Source organism: Camelina sativa, chromosome 10 (assembly GCF_030686135.1).
Source record: "Camelina sativa cultivar CO46 ecotype springtype chromosome 10, ASM3068613v1".
Taxonomy (NCBI): Eukaryota; Viridiplantae; Streptophyta; class Magnoliopsida; order Brassicales; family Brassicaceae; genus Camelina; species Camelina sativa.
In genome coordinates this window covers 23,588,145-23,605,365 of record NC_141889.1, presented here as the reverse complement: position 1 = coordinate 23,605,365, position 17,221 = coordinate 23,588,145, and the positions used below count along the sequence as shown (strand labels likewise).

The 17,221-nt window shown below is 36.8% G+C and overlaps 2 protein-coding genes and 2 pseudogenes across 2 annotated transcripts; 3 read left to right on the top strand and 1 right to left on the bottom strand.

Moving 5' to 3' along the window:
* Positions 1-2,871: 2,871 nt before the first annotated feature.
* LOC147937245 (secreted RxLR effector protein 161 pseudogene) lies at positions 2,872-3,519 on the bottom strand (annotated as a pseudogene).
* Positions 3,520-9,288: 5,769 nt separating this feature from the next.
* On the top strand, positions 9,289-9,998 carry LOC104719524 (SKP1-like protein 11). Its single transcript, XM_087470077.1, has one exon. The coding sequence runs from the start codon at positions 9,366-9,368 to the stop codon at positions 9,825-9,827; it is 462 nt and encodes a 153-aa protein (XP_087326203.1). The 5' UTR covers positions 9,289-9,365; the 3' UTR covers positions 9,828-9,998.
* A 266-nt stretch (positions 9,999-10,264) lies between these two features.
* LOC147937244 (FBD-associated F-box protein At5g38590 pseudogene) lies at positions 10,265-10,780 on the top strand (annotated as a pseudogene).
* Positions 10,781-10,924: 144 nt separating this feature from the next.
* LOC104720584 (putative FBD-associated F-box protein At5g38570) lies at positions 10,925-12,273 on the top strand. Its single transcript, XM_087470757.1, has 3 exons — positions 10,925-11,526; positions 11,620-11,760; positions 11,844-12,273. The coding sequence occupies exons 1-3, from the start codon at positions 11,257-11,259 to the stop codon at positions 12,117-12,119; spliced, it is 687 nt and encodes a 228-aa protein (XP_087326883.1). The 5' UTR covers positions 10,925-11,256; the 3' UTR covers positions 12,120-12,273.
* Positions 12,274-17,221: the final 4,948 nt, after the last annotated feature.

The following is a 17,221-nucleotide window of genomic DNA, read 5'->3' as shown; positions in this document are numbered from 1 at the left end:
TGAATCAAAAGAGTCCCCGGCAACGGCGCCAAAATTTGATATGCTCAAATTTACCCTAGAGCTAGTCTCTCAAATTAAGAGTTCAATTGTAGTACTTAGGAATCAAATCCACAAAGACTCTAGATTCACACAATAGATTTAATAATCTTTTCATTATGCTAAATAAAAATATTGTAATTAAATTGCAAGATTAAACAGAAAATAAAAGAGTTGTAACATTCAGATGGATGAAACGCTAGGCCTAGGGAAATTTTCAGGAAATCATGGAAAATTAGATCAATTAACTAAGTAAGCAGGATTCAACAATTAAGAACCGTTCTTGAACTCTACACACAATTGTAAAATAAATCAGTTCTCACTGCAAATATTATCTAAATTTAAAACCAGAAAATCCAAATCTCTTTGTAAAATTCTAGGTTAAAAATGAGCAATAAAATCAAGTTTAGATAAGTTCACAAAATTACTAAATCAAATCTCTTTGCAAGAAGTAATTTTGCTCACCAAAGATATTTGTCACGAAAATCAATTATATTCTCATATCAATTAATAAACCTAAGATCTAAATCCAGATTACTAATCAAAGATCTATCATTAAGAACAACCTATGGTGAAGAACAAGAAAGATAATGAATCCAAACAATTAATCAATCTAACAATCCATGAAATCCCTAATGAGAAACCCTAAACCTAACAAGCAGATCTACTCAGACATAATTATAAGAACACAAACCATGAATAAAATAGATATCATTAAGAGATTAAAGGAAGAAGAAAAGGAGTTATGAATCTTCTCTGAAGGAGTCTTGATTCTTCTCTCCAAAAGCTCTCAGGGTTCTCTCTCAAAAGCTGCAGGGAAAAATAAAGCTTCGGTCTAAACAGTGACCATAAAAATCCTATATATATTCCTAAAACACGTCCAGGGACTAATGATTCAAATATGGACTCTTCTTTGGCTATGCATCGATCGACACTATCAATTGCATCGGTCGATGCACTCTCTGAATTTGTCTCCCAACTTTGCAAATTCAGCCTCAATGCTTGAATGTATTCCAAATCCTCCTTTTTAGCTCCATTATGCTCCCATTCATGCTAAATCCTATAAAACCTGTAAAGCCTCACAAAGACTCTAAAAGTACCAAAAAGACTCTATAGATAAGACTTATATCATGGCTAAAAACACATAAAAACCACGATATATCAATTTTCCCAAAGTTAGCTTTTGCTTGCCCTCAAGCAAATCAAGAACTTAATCTGTGGAAAAGGTTTGAAAACGCGGAAAGACCTTTTCTTCTTGAAGTATTGCTTAGCAGCAGATAAATCCAAATCGAACCACCATGTACTTCTCCGTTGACATTTGTAGCATCCCAAATTCAAACCAAATTCCACTACTTCCTCCATTAAGCCTTCATCGGTGGGTCTCATAAATTTGATCAATGCCAAGAACATTCTAGACTCATTCCCGTACTATACCATAACAAGCAAGATAGAACATTGTACACCATGTGGTACTCTTTCTCTCCCCCAGAATTATTATATTTAATCTTCCTCTGAGCTTTGCTTCATTTTTTATTATTTTTTATTTTTATCAAAGGTGTAGGCGAATAATAGGGTCATCGGTAATTTACCTACCCCTTGCTTCCAAGTTTTGTGTGATCATTTGACTAAAGAGTAGAATAATGAGGTCACTGGTAATTTACTTCCCTTTCTAAACTGATCAAAATCATCTCATCTTTTATTTTCTCTTTTTCTTTTTATTTTCTTAAACAAAACTCTCACGAAAAATCTTTTAAACTTAAACAAAGGAGAGGAGTACCAATTTTTTCTGAAATCTTACTTGTTAGGTATGAACAAGGAGTCAAGCTCTATGAACATCAATCTCCTTGATGAGGTAAAAAGAAAAGCGCATAAATTACCTCAGGGTTTTGTGGATTCTATTGGAAATTTGGATGTCTCTGGTTACTGGTCAACCATTGGATTTTTCATTAGTCGGATTGTGGATTCAATATGCAACATTAATCAACCAAGGCAGTATACTAAAAAGAAAAATCACAGTCCCCAACAAATTTTGACTCAATAAAACAATTTTTTTTTCGACTGACTCTCAAAAACAAAAACGTAGTTAGTAACTGCCTCCCCCAGACTTAAACAACACTGTCCTCAGTGTTATCAAGTAAGAGATTGGCGAATAAAATAAAAATAAAAATAAAAATAAACCTACCAGTGGGTTGCCCAGATCGAGAAAACACACGTGAGCAGTAACATTTTTTTAAAATTTTTTATTATTTTATTATATTTTTATAAAAAAAAAACTAAACAGAACAAGAAACTGAACATACCTTTGCTGTGTCAACTACTTGTTCAGAACCTTTGCCAGAAGCTATAAAACCTCTTGAATTGTTGAAGATCAGGGACTTGCTGCATATGGGTAGTCTTTCACACTGTCATGCCTTTAGTCTGCAGTCCATCCCAACATGTTAAGGCAGCTGGAGATTCTCTCTTTGAAGAGCACATATATATTTGTTTTTTTTTTTTTTTTTTGTTTTCTTTTTTTTTTTATATATTCCACTCAGCCTTCTGCTAGCTGTTTCACCATCTTGAACATCAGTGACATCACTTGAGTTTGTCAATCACTGATTCCAGACTTGTGATCCATTTAGAACATTATTCCTGAAAATGTATGTGCATGTCTCTTCACAGCTCTTTGACCTCCTTAAATCATGACAACATTTAACAGGATGGACAGACCGGCATGACAGGTAGCTATTTACCACAGTTGCTTTCAGAGTGCTGATCTTCTATATATTCTAGGATTTCCATGATTTGTCCTAGCTCACGTTCCTGTCTCAGATCAACACAGCTTAGGCAAACAGGTTAGAATTCACAGACACCAATGGACTTCCTTAGATTCACAAATCTGTTGAAATCCAGAGGCTTGGTAAATAAACCAGCTAACTGCAAATCAGTGCTCACATGATCAATCTCAATCTGTTTCGCCTCAACTAGTTCACGAACAAAGTGGTGTCTAATATCAATGTGTTTGGTTCGCGAATACTGAACAGAATTCTTTGAAATATTTATTACACTCAAATTATCACCATGAATTAGAAGAGTATCAGAATCCATACCATAGTCAGAGGCCATTTGACGCATCCACATGAGTTGTGTGCAACAGCTTCCTAACGCAATGTATTCATCCTCAACGGTTGATAGAGAAACACTGTTTTGCTTGTTGTTGTGCCATGATATCAGGTTGTTGCCCATGAAGAAGCATCCTCCACTTGCACTACGACGATCATCCACAGATCCTGCCCAATCAACATCACAATACCCACTCAGACTGATGTTGGTATCTTTGGTATAGAAAATAGCAAAGTCCAATGTTCCTTTGCTGTACTTGATGATCTTCTTTACAGCAGGTAAATGTGACATCTTGGGCTGGACTTGATAGCGTGCACATATCCCTACTGACAGACATATGTCTGGACGGTTAGCTGTCAAATACAGCAGGCTCCCAATCATCCCTCTATTTAATCTCTAATCTACATCATCTCCTTCTTCATCCTTTGAGAGTTTGTCATTTGTGCCCATAGGAATATTTGCTTCTTTACTCTTCCCTAATCCAAAGCGCTGCACTAACTCCTTAGTATAGGTTCTCTGAGATACAAAAATCCCATCAGCTGATTGTTCAACTTGCAATCCTAGAAAATATCTTAGCTCTCCCACCATACTCATTTCAAACTCCTGATACATGCTTTCCACAAACTGTTTTACCAGAGGTTGACAGGTGGAACCAAAGACAATGTCATCTACATAGATCTGAGCAAACATCAGTTCATTGTTGTTGTTAAGAACAAATAGCGTTTTGTCAACACTTCCTCGACTGTATCCCTGGTCCATGAGAAAAGTAGTCAGCCTCTCATACCATGCTCTCGGTGCCGGCTTTAGACCATACAAGGCTTTCTTCTGACGGTAAACATGTTCAGGATGTTGTGAGTTCTCAAAGCCTTTTGGTCAACATAAACCTCCTCTTGTTGTATTCCGTTTAGGAAGACACTTTTAACATCCATCTGATGCAAGGTAAACTTAAGAGTGCACGTCATACCCAACATAAATCTGATTGATTCCAACCTTGCTATCGGATCAAAAGTTTCATCAAAGTCAATTCCCTCGATTTGAGAGTAACCTTGAGCTACCAACCTTGCTTTGTTCCTCACAATGTAGACACTAGCATCACTCTTATTCTTGAATATCCCCTTCGTTCCTACTACATTGACGTCAGTAGAACGCTGAGTGAGTTCCCATACATCACTCCGTTCAAATTGTTCCAGCTCATCTTGCATAGCAGCAACTCAGAACTCATCATGAAGTGCCTCCTTGTGATTCTTGGGCTCAATAGAGGAAACAAAACACGGAAATTGAACTAAGTCAGAGTCGTGAGAGACCGACTCCGAAACAACAGCCTTTTGTTTCTTTCCTGGCAGCTGAAAAAAATCAATATGCTTTCCTCTGGTAACTCTATCCCCCTGAATTGCACCTATAACATCAGTTTAGGAGTGATTCCGATGAACCTGAGAAGAGACAGGGACTGAATCCAGAGATGACACAGACCTGTCAGAGACAACACGGCTAGAAGATTATGGCACAGACTTCTCATCATCAGTAACCAGGTCCTTGTCGGAGACGACATGCACCAATGCGACTCGTAGAAATGAATTGTCGTCAAACACGACATTGACAGTCTCCTAAACAGATCGCATGCGTTTGTTGTAAACACGAAAGGCAATGTTATGTCCAGAATAGCCCAGAAAGATGCCTTCATCGCTCTTGGAGTCAAATTTACCCAACTGATCTTTATCATTCAGAATATAGCAGAGATATCTAAACACATGGAAGTAATGGACGGTTGGAGACTTCCCTTTCCATAGCTCATAGGGAGTCTTGTTGGTCCCGGGGCGAACATACACATAATTGATGATATAACATGCTGTGTTCATAACTTCATCCCAGAACCGATGAGGAACCTAATTTCCATGCAGCATACCTCGTGCCATCTCTTGAAGCGTCCTGTTCTTACTTTCAACAACTCCATTCTGTTCTGGTGTTCTTGGTGCAGAGTATTAATGAGTAATGCCTTGATGCCCACAGAATTGGTCAAACTTGTCATTTTGAAACTCACCCCCATGATCGCCTCGAATGGTTTCGATCGAACACTTCTCACTCTTGATCTGCAAGGCAAGTATACGAAAACACTCAAGTGTATCAGATTTATCACGATGAAATCTTACCCAGGTGTAGCGAGTGAAGTCATCAACCATCACAAAGATGAATCGACGGCCAGATATACTCTGAGTTTTGATAGGACCCATTAGATCCATGTGAACAAACTGAAGAGCACGACTTGTGCGAATGTCTATTAAATACCCATGAGATGCCTTGATATGCTTGCCCTTGTTGCACAGACCGCATATGAAATGTGGATCACCCTTCAGTTTAGGCAGTTCACGTACAACTTCTTGGCTTGCCAACTTCAGCATTGTGCGAACATTCAAATGACTAAGTTTCTGATGCCATAGCTTTGTGTTCAACTTAACAGTTGTTGGTCAACTACTTTACGGTCCTTCTTGGTAAAGGTAACATCCAAGCCTTCATCACACAACTGACTGACACTGATTAGATTGGCCTTCAAGGCATCAACCAAGAACACATCCTTCAGATGTGGTTGAGTGTCACCACTAGTTTCTCCATTTCCTCGGATTGTACCCTTTCCTCCATCTCCGAACGTGACTCTTCCACCAGCAACATTTTCTCTATGGGACAGATTATCAAGAGCACCTGTCATATGTCTGGAGCACCCGAAATCAAAGTACCATTTAGCCTGATCAACCTCAGTTCTACCAGCTGTGTATGCCACATGGCAGTACAAATCATCTTTCCTGACATACCCCTGACTAACTCTTCTTACAGCTGGATAAAAACTACCATGCTGCACCAGATTTGCCACACGGTTCTAAAACTTGTAGCACTGAGCCTTATAATGATTAAGATGACCACAATATCAACATCCTCTTCTTCTGCTGAGTATAACAGGACGCTGAGCAGGCTGTTGATAACCGTGAGAACCATATGACTGTCTTCCCGACAACCCATGCTGCACACTTATTCGCCTGTGATTCAGATTCACATTAGGGAACTGATTACGTTGACAGGTTGATGTAGTCAGAACCTGTTCTTTCAGTTTTAGCTCAGACTTCTGCCATCTAACGAATTGAGTAGACTTGTCAGAGTTGGTTCCTTGATAACCAAGACCCCACTTAACAGTGCTTGGTTGTCCAGTACTAAGTAAGGTATCCAGATCTTTAGTTCCCTTACTCAGCAGCCTGATATTCTTCAGTTGTTCCTCCAATTGCTTCTCAAGACGCATAGACTTGGCCTTTTCTTCACTCAGTTTTTTAGAAAGCATTGCAACATTCATCTGAAGTGTATCTCTCTCGGTAGTCAGCTCGCTGTTGTCTTGAGTCTTTTGCAACACTATCTTGATAAGAAGCCCTATCTGATCTTCCGTTAACAAGTCAACCTCCTCTCCATCTGAGTTAGACTCAACCTTCTTGTCTAAGTCTTCTTCTAACAACAGAGCTTCGTCTTATTCATCTTCTTCAATGACTCCCAGCAGAGCCACAAAATTGTTCAGAATCTCACATTTGTTGTCTTCTTCATCTGAATCACTTTCACTCCATGTGATGTAGGATTTCTGCTTGTTTCCACGTGAAGGACAATCAGTCTTGGTATGACCATAAACCTTACACCCATAGTATTGCAGAGAGTTCTTACGTTTGTTGTTTGGACATTCAGCCTTGTAATGCCCATACCCTTCACACTCAGCACACTGACGCTCCTGCTTATCACCTTTCCTGAACTCCTTATCAGAATCAGTATTTGTGAGTAGCGTTGTTCCCTTTCGCTGACCTCTCTCAATCTCACGAAAGTATTTCTTAACTTACAGACCCACTTTTTCTTCGTCTGCAACCTCCTGAGATTCAACAAGTCTTTGTTCTTCTATAGCTTTGAGAGCAAATGACTTTGTGTTCGTCTTCTCTTTCTTCTTTAGTTGCATTTCAAACGCCTGCATCATCCCAACAAATTGATTGTACTTGAGCTCATCAGAATTCAGAGACACATCTATAGCAGATCTGTGACATTGGACTTGGCTGACACACATCCTTGAACTTGGTTGAAGATGTCTCTTGGCAGAGATTTGAAGATGACTGTCATCGCCTGCGAGTTATGCTTGGATTCTGCCTTTTCTTCAACTGTCCACTTCTTTCTGTGCTTAGGCACCAGTTCACCTTTTTCATTCTTCTCAGTAGGATGTGACCAGCCATCCTCCACTGCAAACCAGGTTCCATGTCGATGCTCGAGATGGCCTGCTTGATTGAAACTTTCCAGTAACCAAAGCATTCTGGATCCAGTTTCAATGGTCCTTGTAACACAACAAACTCCAGTGATTTCTCCATACCCTTGTCGCAAGATCTCACCTGTTGAAAAATATACCAGAACTTTTATCATGTGTCCGCTCTGATACCAATTGTTACGGTATAGAGAACACCACACAACAAATAACACACTTGAAACGCGCCAAGCAAACGCTTTAATCAATCTTATATAAAAACTCTCGTTTCTTACAAGACTTGAAACTAAGCTCACTCTCCTATCTATTTAACACACAACCCTGTGTAGATCTTAAAGAGTTAAACACACTCACCTTCTAAGCTTTTTGTGATCTCTTGAAGATTTACAATTCTCACAACTTTTACCCCACGAGTGCTAACTCTTTTTGCGGCTAGCCCTCTTCTACTTATACCCGCACAAACGATTTCTAACATAAATCTTTGTGCATCCTAACTAAAATGAAATATTCCTTATCCCTAATAATATATCCTTCTTTTATCTCTTCTAACCAAATATAGTCTCAATATCTTCGAGTATATATTGATCTCTTCTTTCTTCCTTCTCACGCATCTTGTCACGGGGTCCCGCAATCTTTCTCCACATCAGCACTTCACGCCACGTCAGCATATCAGACCTCTGAGACACTTCACAGCCTCCTATTATCTTCAGAGCTCTGTTGTACTTTCATATTACATTTTGATGAAGATGTTAAAAACAGAAGAAACTGATGATGCACATCCAGCCCACAAAATATACCTTTAGATTATGCCAAAATATCTACTAGACCGACCAAGTATAAATTAACCAGACTATTAGAGCATGTACAATGCACATAGACTTACAAGGTCTCTCAAAAAATAGTATTTAATTACTTTTAATTTATTTTAATTATTTATTTAAATTTTAAATAAAAATAAAAATTTAAACAAATCATATATTGAAATGTGGACAACACTATCTCTCAAGGCTTCTTAAAACTTCTCTGTTGAGAATTGATTTTATATCTCTCTTACTTTTAAGTATTTTATTAATTTATTTTTGTGAGAACTAATTTGAGAACCTTCTATTGCACCTGCCTTTATGCCCATGAATTTTTGTATTTTTAGGCACACCGCACATGCAAAAATATGAAATGTGAATTTCACTATTATAAAAATGATTGATATATAAAAATACCGTTAAATCCAATTATCAAAGTCGTAGAATAATAACATTGAAAAAGACAATAAAATCAAATTCCATTAGTGAAGATTGTATATGTATAGTAAAAAAAAAAAGGCTTTCAATGACTAAAATAAAACAATCCCGTGCATTGCGCGGATCTCCTCCGTAGTTTACTTAATTACTCTTACCTTTCTTGATCTCCTCTCCCTCCTCTGTATTCTTGTAACCAAGTTGTTATTAGTTTTATATAATAGTTACACTAAATTCTATCTCCATAATAAAATTGTATTATATAATTAGTCTGCTGTAACGGCTATTTCCACTAGACTTCTTTTTGCTTTCTTATGGATCATAATATTTTAGTTAAGCTTAGATAATTTCCGATTTGGTTTATTCCACTAAATTTACCTTTACTGAAAAAGAATTGTTGATCGCGGAACCGACTCTGACAGTTCTAGAGTTCTCGAGGTGAGCCGAACCTACCATATTGTAAAATTGATCCGGTTTATCTCGGTTTACTCCACTGAAATTACCTTTTCTGAAAAGGACTTGGGCAAATAACTATTTTCCTTTTTATTTTGGTTAAAGAAACTATTTCCATCTCAAAAAAGGAATGGTTGATTTTACCGACTCGGGCATATAAATACGGCGCATAGGGTTCACAACTTCATTACCTGACAAACAATTTAATCGCTCTCTCAATTCTTAAACTTTTTCTCATCAAAGAAAAGATCTCACCCCACAAGAAACAGACTATGTCGACGAAGAAGATGATCATGTTGAAGAGCTCCGATGGTCAGTCGTTCAAGGTGGAAGAAGAGATCGCGATCCAATCGCAGACCATAGCGCATATGGTTGAGGACGATTGCGCCAGTACCGAGATCCCTCTTGCTAACGTGACGAGCAAGACTCTTGCCCTAGTGATAGAGTACTGCAAGAAGCACCACGTCGATGACGCTAACCCAATCTCCGAGAAGCAACTCAAGACCTGGGATAAGGAGTTCATGGAAACAGATCAATCCACGATCTTTGATCTCATTCTTGCTGCGAACTACCTAAACATCGCAAGCTTGCTTGACCTGACGTGCCAAACTGTTGCTGATATGATCAAGGGCAAAACTCCAGACCAGATTCGTGCACACTTCAACATTGAGAACGATTTTACACCTGAGGAAGAAGAAGAGGTTCGTAAGGAGAATCAATGGGCTTTTGAATGAGCGGATCATGGAATCAAACATTAAGCACCTTTCTTTCTGTTTCTTCAGTGTGTGTTTTTTTTCTTTTCGATTTCTTGATCAATGTATGATGATGATGATGATCTTCGTCTACTTTGTTTTTTTTTTTAATAATTTCAACGAGATAATAAAACCAATGTTTCTTTTTCTTTATATACCCTAGTAAGTTAAACTACCTACCTGAAGCTACGAACACGGTTATATAATAGATAATTAATCAAATAAATTAGAAAATATAGAAAATTAAAATTAATACCTAATATTATATATAATTAAATCTATATTTATATGCCCACCGCCTAGGTTTTTCTATTCTAGCTTTCGTCTAGTTCCTATGTGTGTGCGGCTGTGTGTTTTTTCTCGTCTAATTAATTCGTTTAGTTTGCATTCTAGTAACAATAGCTTGGGTTTTGTAAGATATGGACAAAATCAATGGATTGCCTGATGATGTGGTGGTGAAGATATTATCATTTCTTCCGACAAAAGAAGCTGTATCCACTTGCGTTTTGTCTAATCGATGGGAGTTTCTTTGGATGTGGTTAACTAAACTCGAGTTCAATTCTATGTCGGATCCAAGGCCTGGACTTGGGGATTTTATAGACAAGAAGTTGCCATTACATAGAGCTCCCGTCATAGAAAGCTTGCGTCTCCACATAACTTGTAATTCACATATTAAACCTAAAAACGTGAAACGGTGGATTGAAATCGCAATTTCTCGCTGTGTACGTGAGCTGGAAATTGATTATTATCCCATTGGTGAAAATTTTTTCATATTTCCGAGTAGCTTGTTTACATGCAAATCGCTCGTGACCTTGAAACTCCAAAAGATAACTCACATGGATGTTCCCTCTATGGTTTGTCTTCTCTCTCTTAAAACTTTGCAACTTGAGACGACGGCTAGTTCTTGTTGGTTGAAAGTCGGTTTGCGCCCATGATTTATCAGCATACCGAACCGGTTTAGTTGACCGGTAGTTATGTAAGTTAAGAGTCATAACTCTACGACTAACTCATTTGTGTCCCTTCGTAAAGACACTTATCTTTGTCTATAAAAGAGGGAATGTAGACAAACAAAAAAAAATAACTTTGTGGGTATCGACACAAAGACAAAGAGAGAAATTAGAGAGAATACGTTCTAGAGAGAGAAAACTTCGAGAGATCAACGGAAAGGGCACTTGAACGGTGGCTTGTGGTTGATTTCCATCTGTGATTTCAACCCCGATCTCTGCATCAGTTCTCAGACGATTCATGCCATATTCGTCACTAAACCGGTGAAGGTACGTTTCCGGTTTCACGCTTCCGCATAGTAGTCTAACAGTTCTTTTTTGTAGATGGAGAATCTCTTCAACGACTTCTATCTGGTTGTCCTGTTCTTGAAGATCTATCGTTGTCTTTCGAAGCAGATGAAGAACAAATGAAGGAGTTCACTATAATCATCCCGTCTTTGGAGAGTTTATCACTCTTTGTACGTACTGATGGGAATTTTGATGGTTATGAGATAGATACTCCTTCTTTAAAGCATTTGAAACTAGTGGACTGGACTCATGAGCCACACCATTACTCTTTAATCAAGAATATGCCTAAGCTGAGGGAAGCATATGTCGATGTTCTATCCTCTTATCCAAAGAATCTTCTTCTTGGATCAATCACATCTGTCAAGTGTCTTACAATATGTTGTTTAGAGGTAACTTACTTTTCATTTTTATCAACTGCGAGACTTCAATCTCATTTATAGACTTCTTTGTTAATACGTACTGTTGATATATATTGTGGGCAGGTTTTGGATGGTGATGGTTGTGTTTTTACGGAGCTTGAACATCTAAGCCTATGTCTGTGCAAAAAGGATTCGTGTAAACTCCTTGGCCAGTTTCTCAATGGTTCTCCTAACTTACGAGTATTAGACATCTGTGTTATGAAAGTAAGTTTCATAATTGATATAGAATTTCTTGTTTTTTAATAACCATATATCGTTTTTAGTTTAATTCTTCTACTTGGTCTTAGGGTCATTCGGTTGATATGAGTAATGGTATGCTTTGCTGGAATCAACAGACTTCTGTTCCTGAATGCTTGTTGTCGAGTCTACAGATTTTCAGCTGGTCACCATACTTTGCTAGACAGCAGGATAGAGATATTGTGGTTTATATCTTGAAATACGCCTGTCACTTAAAGAAGGCAACAATATTGGTTAATACATGGAATAATTATGTTCCAGAAGTGATCAATGACTTGAGACTTCTTTCCCGAGCTTCAACCACATGCCAACTAAGTATTCGCTGAGGGACTTGGATCATACTGAGACTTGAAAAACATTAGATGCTTTTTTTTTTGTATACCAAGAAATCTATTTTCCCATCTATTCCCATTTGTGTTCAACAAAGGTCGTATTGTTTCGAATTTTAGTAAAGTGGCGCGATCGAGGTCCGAATTTTAACAACTTGCTTTCGAAAAATATGTAAAATTTTTTATACACAGCTTCAAAGTATGGACTCTTATAAGAAACAAAAAAAATTTCGCCAAACATTCCAAATAAAAACTTTTCTCTCACAGTTTAACAAAATGAAAGATAGCTTCCACAGATTAGCCACCTCTTAAAAATAGACAACTATATCATTATAAGTTGTAACTAGCCAATTCTAGTTCTGTTTTATAACCCAACTGATGCACTGTTACAGTTAATTAAAAATATTCATCTAATAATCATCTGATGCACTGTTCAATTAATTTAAAAGGTAAAAAAAAATTAAAAAAGATAAAAGGTAAAAAAGAAAAGAAAATATATTTATATTAATTTTATTTTATTTTTTTTGATCAAATAAAAGTGAATAAAATTAGAGTGAGATGATTAGTTAATTAAATTTTGTCACACAAACATACTAACTCTTTAGTAAAAAACATATACATATATCTCGTAATAATCAATATTTATTTATTATATATTTTTATGTGAATAACAATAATAATAAAAAGTCCTCTAAGTTGGTTTATTTACAAACTGTAAAACTGCCTTTTCAAGTTTTATAGATTATACCTTATTTCAGACTAAACTTTATTAAAAAAAAATCAAAAGATTCAGAAAACTTTCTTCATTGTTGTTGTGTACGTAGATTATAATATCTTCGATGCAACGTTGATATGTCTATATTTTGTCTCTGCTAAACATGTATTTGTCATGCATTTAGTTAGGATAACTAGTTGTTTTGCATAAATTTCTAGTCTCTTTTGTACACTTTGCATATTTAGGTAGTTCTTGCATCATCTTTGCATACATTGTACATTTCGGAGTATTTCAGGTGTTTAGGAGACGTCGGAGTCGCACCGTTCGAGTCACCCACTCGAGCCACCACTAGATCTGTTCGAGTCGACGTTGTTCGAGCCAACACCATAGCCGTTTGAGTCACCTAGGTCGAGCTACGATGACATTGCATTCCACTCGATGTACACGGACTCGATCACACATGTCATGAAGAAAGATGTTTGGTCTCACACGCTTGAGGGAATTCCCAAAACCGACTCCTTACCTTGTCGTTTTAAGTTTTATGGTTTTCCATGTTGGACTACTATATATACATTTTGTTAAGTCTTTGCCGAGACATGACATCTTTTATCTTGCTTTTTCTTAAGGTTTTACCTAGCCACCAAAACCGCACTCCGATCTTGTATTCCAGATAGCTTTCATTTTATTGAGTTTTTGTATTGGATTTCTTCTACAAAGTTGTTCTTCTCATTTCTATTAATCATACTATGTTTTGTTCTATGTTTTCTGGGTTTGCATTTTTGGTGATGATTTCCGGATCTGAGTAGTGCTATAGTTCTTGGGGATGGGATAGACTAGGTGGAGGATCATATGATGCAGAGTGTTTAAGCTTTGATTTGTATGATTCCCTTCTGGACTAGTGTTATAAATGCTAGTTTCTCTCTGATCAATTGGAATTAGGTTCGAGACATTTCCACACCCAAAAGGTGTTTGATGAAATGTCTGACCAACTAGTGCCAGAGACTTACGTTCCTAGCCTAAGATATTAGTTGTCTAGGATGTTTGTTGACGTGAATGAACTTGTTTGTCATGCCTGCTCAACCATGTTTCTCTAGCGAGGGCTGGGTATGGAAGTGGTTGAGTCTGAGTAGCTTTTGCCAAGAGGTTGGATTAGCTAAGTCGTGATGTTCATTGTGTAGGGATAAATTGCTTGTGGCATGTTAAACCCTCTGTCGACTAGGATACTCCACATCAATTACTCCCATCCTTAGCACTTCTTTCTTTCTGATTTTTATTACATCCTGAACTGTTTCTGATCTTGCTATCTAATTCTTGCTTAGACTCGTTTTCTGTTTTCATTCATTTTCGCTTCATGTCATACATTATCGTTTCTAGTCCCTTAGCTCATCTCTTTAAATTGGCCTGACTTGTGAAATCTTGATTGCATCTTGAGTGACTAGCATCATCCCATTTGGATTGACACCTTAAGTACTACAACTACATAAGGTTAATTGAACCTGCTAGGATAGACACACAAAAACCTTAGTATCAATTTGGCGCTGTTGTGGGGTAACATATGAAGATTGGCGAGCTGGAGAATGGACCGGAGAAGGTGTTCGTTGGTGAGTTCGCTCGAGGCTCGTTGAAGCACGACCTTGCATGGGTCTGGTGTCCTCGGGGACAGACCTAAGGATGGCGGTAGTGGATGTCGAGCAGCTGAACTTCCGCATGAAGTTAGTGAAGGTCTTGGTGAAACTGGTGAGCGCCTTGTCTCTTTCCTTCCCCCATCGCTGAAGCTTGTTGAGGCGATCGTGAGCTGCTCTGACCCCTTTGGCCATTTGTGGTTCTGTCCCCAAATTGGAACTGCTCAGGGCGGTACTCAAACGTACATTTATTTGTTTCACTGGTGTTGTGTACATATATTGGAAAAGAGAAATTTGGTACACCGATTTATTTGTGTCATTGTTGTTGTGTACGTACACTATAAGTAAATTTGATGTTTTGTACATCTATTTATTTTATTATTGGTTTGTACGTATATTTGATTTTGTTTGATATATGTAATGTACGTACATCAGAAACTTAAAGTATTTATTAAATACTAAGTGATAATTGATGTACGTGATATAAGTACATCGGTTACTCAAGGGGAAGAAATATAACTAGATAAGGTTTGGTTTCTTTGTTTAAAGGGTATAATTATCTTAACATTGGCAAGTAGCTAATATGTGAACCCTAAACGTAAAATGTAACCACTTCGCGACTAATCCAAATTATAAAATCTCCAATCCTAGTGGCACAATAATTAATAAAAACGAAATCCTTAGCGACTACATAACGAGAGTCTTAACTTAGTCGCAATAATAAAAGACTAATTTGCGACTCAACTACCACTACAATAAAACAGACTTCACAACCCTTTTGGGACTAATAAGTTGTCCGTAATCAGTCGCTAAACCCATACACTCCCAAAACCGTCGCAAGGATACGACTGTTATATATAGTCACAAAATTGTCCTTATGTAGACTTCGTTGCGGTTTAGTCGAAAATGTACAACTACCAATTCTAGTCACATTTTTAACTCTAATATACGACTATATCATGGAGTCCGCAATCCGTCGCAAATCAGCAACCTTGTTGCGACCTACATATTTTGCGACCGTTTTTTTTTTGTGACCATCGGAAATAGTCGCGAAGTAGTCGCAAAACCCTTATTTGCGACTAATGAGAGACTATTATAGGAGTCGCAAATGGCTTGTTTTATGGTAGTGACATAATTTGTTTCCTTAATTTTTTTTGCTTTTTAATTTAATTTTGATTTATTTTTAATGAAATATTAGATAAAAGATTCTGATTGGTTGATAGGGGAGGAGGTGAATACAAGCGTACCTAAGTATTTTTCTATAAACATTACCTGAACAAAACAAAACAGGATAGTCATAAAAACAAAACATATACTAAATTATCTTATCTAAATTACATGAATCTAAGAAAAAGTTCGAATCAAATCCGACTCAAATCTTGAATGCCCATCCCTAGGTAAACTAGGATAAAAAAATAAGTTCGCTTCTAAATTGTACGTAAATTTTTTGGATTTTTGGATTGTATTTTTATAAAGATACATTGCTGCAAACATATTTTAAAAGATAAATATACAAATTACTTAACTATTTACGTACACGTAAACACAAAAATTATTACCGTGTACGTACACATGAGTAAATGATAAGTATTAATTTTGAATAATATTAAAAAAACAAGTTAGAACATAAATTATAATTCAATGTAAAAAACAAATTAAAAAATGGATCTTAAAAGATAGAAAAAATGATTTATAATTATAATTACAAAAATAAAAAAATAGTCATCAAATTGAATAGAGAGAAAAAATGAAAAAAACAAAAAATAGAGAAGAATAATAGTAAACTAATCTTAATTATCTAACACATTTATTTTTCTCAGTTCAGTCGTTACATTGTAACAAAAGAGATCAAATTTGTTGTAGGGACATTTCTGTCCAAAAAATTCTTGTGGCTAATAGGTGGAAACTCCATTTGACTTTGCCAAATGGTGGTTAAAAAACATCAACCCTGGTTACTGTGTGCAATTTACCCAACAAACAATTAGTGTATCTGTAGCTACACACCTGGACTACATTGGTTCAACTACTAAAGAGCTTTTCAACAATTCAAATCTGAGGTCCACATACAACTAAGTGTTGATGATCTTATGTAAGTGTTGATGATCACAAGCAAACATAATCTTGTATCATCAAAGTTAAGTCGTTCCGAAGTATCTCCCATTGTCGTCACTACTTCAGTTGCTTCTTTTTCCATATATTATTTCTATTGTTGCAGGCTGTAGCGTCTGAATTGTCTTTATAGAGAGGTATGATGATCTCCTTCATTCTTCATTAAGTGCAGTTTTCACTATACGATGCCTCTTCCTGTGGAATTGTTAAGAAACAATCTCTGACTTCAACCCAAGACGACCAAAAAAATATGAACAACGTCACTTAAAGACTTGTTAAGAAAAATCGGACACTTTAGGATTGTATATATAGGACTTCGAAGCTAAAAATAGAACAATTTTAACAAAGATATGAAGATTGAAAATACCTTAGTCCTGACTCTGTATATACAAACAAAGACGGTATTTAACTAAATAATTTTTCAAGACGCTGCAAACTAGTTAATACACCCACATAAAATTGGACTAAAAGTATCCCAAAAATCCTCTTCTGGTCAAACTACAGTATTAGTTGTATGGTTTGGTCAAGTGAAGAGTTCAAATCCTAAAGCAGCCATCTTTGCAGATTCACCTAGAGGAAAACTACAAATATGTAGTTTTATGCTTCCTCGATGGAGAAATCTACCCATCAAGTTAACCACCGTTTTCATCAAA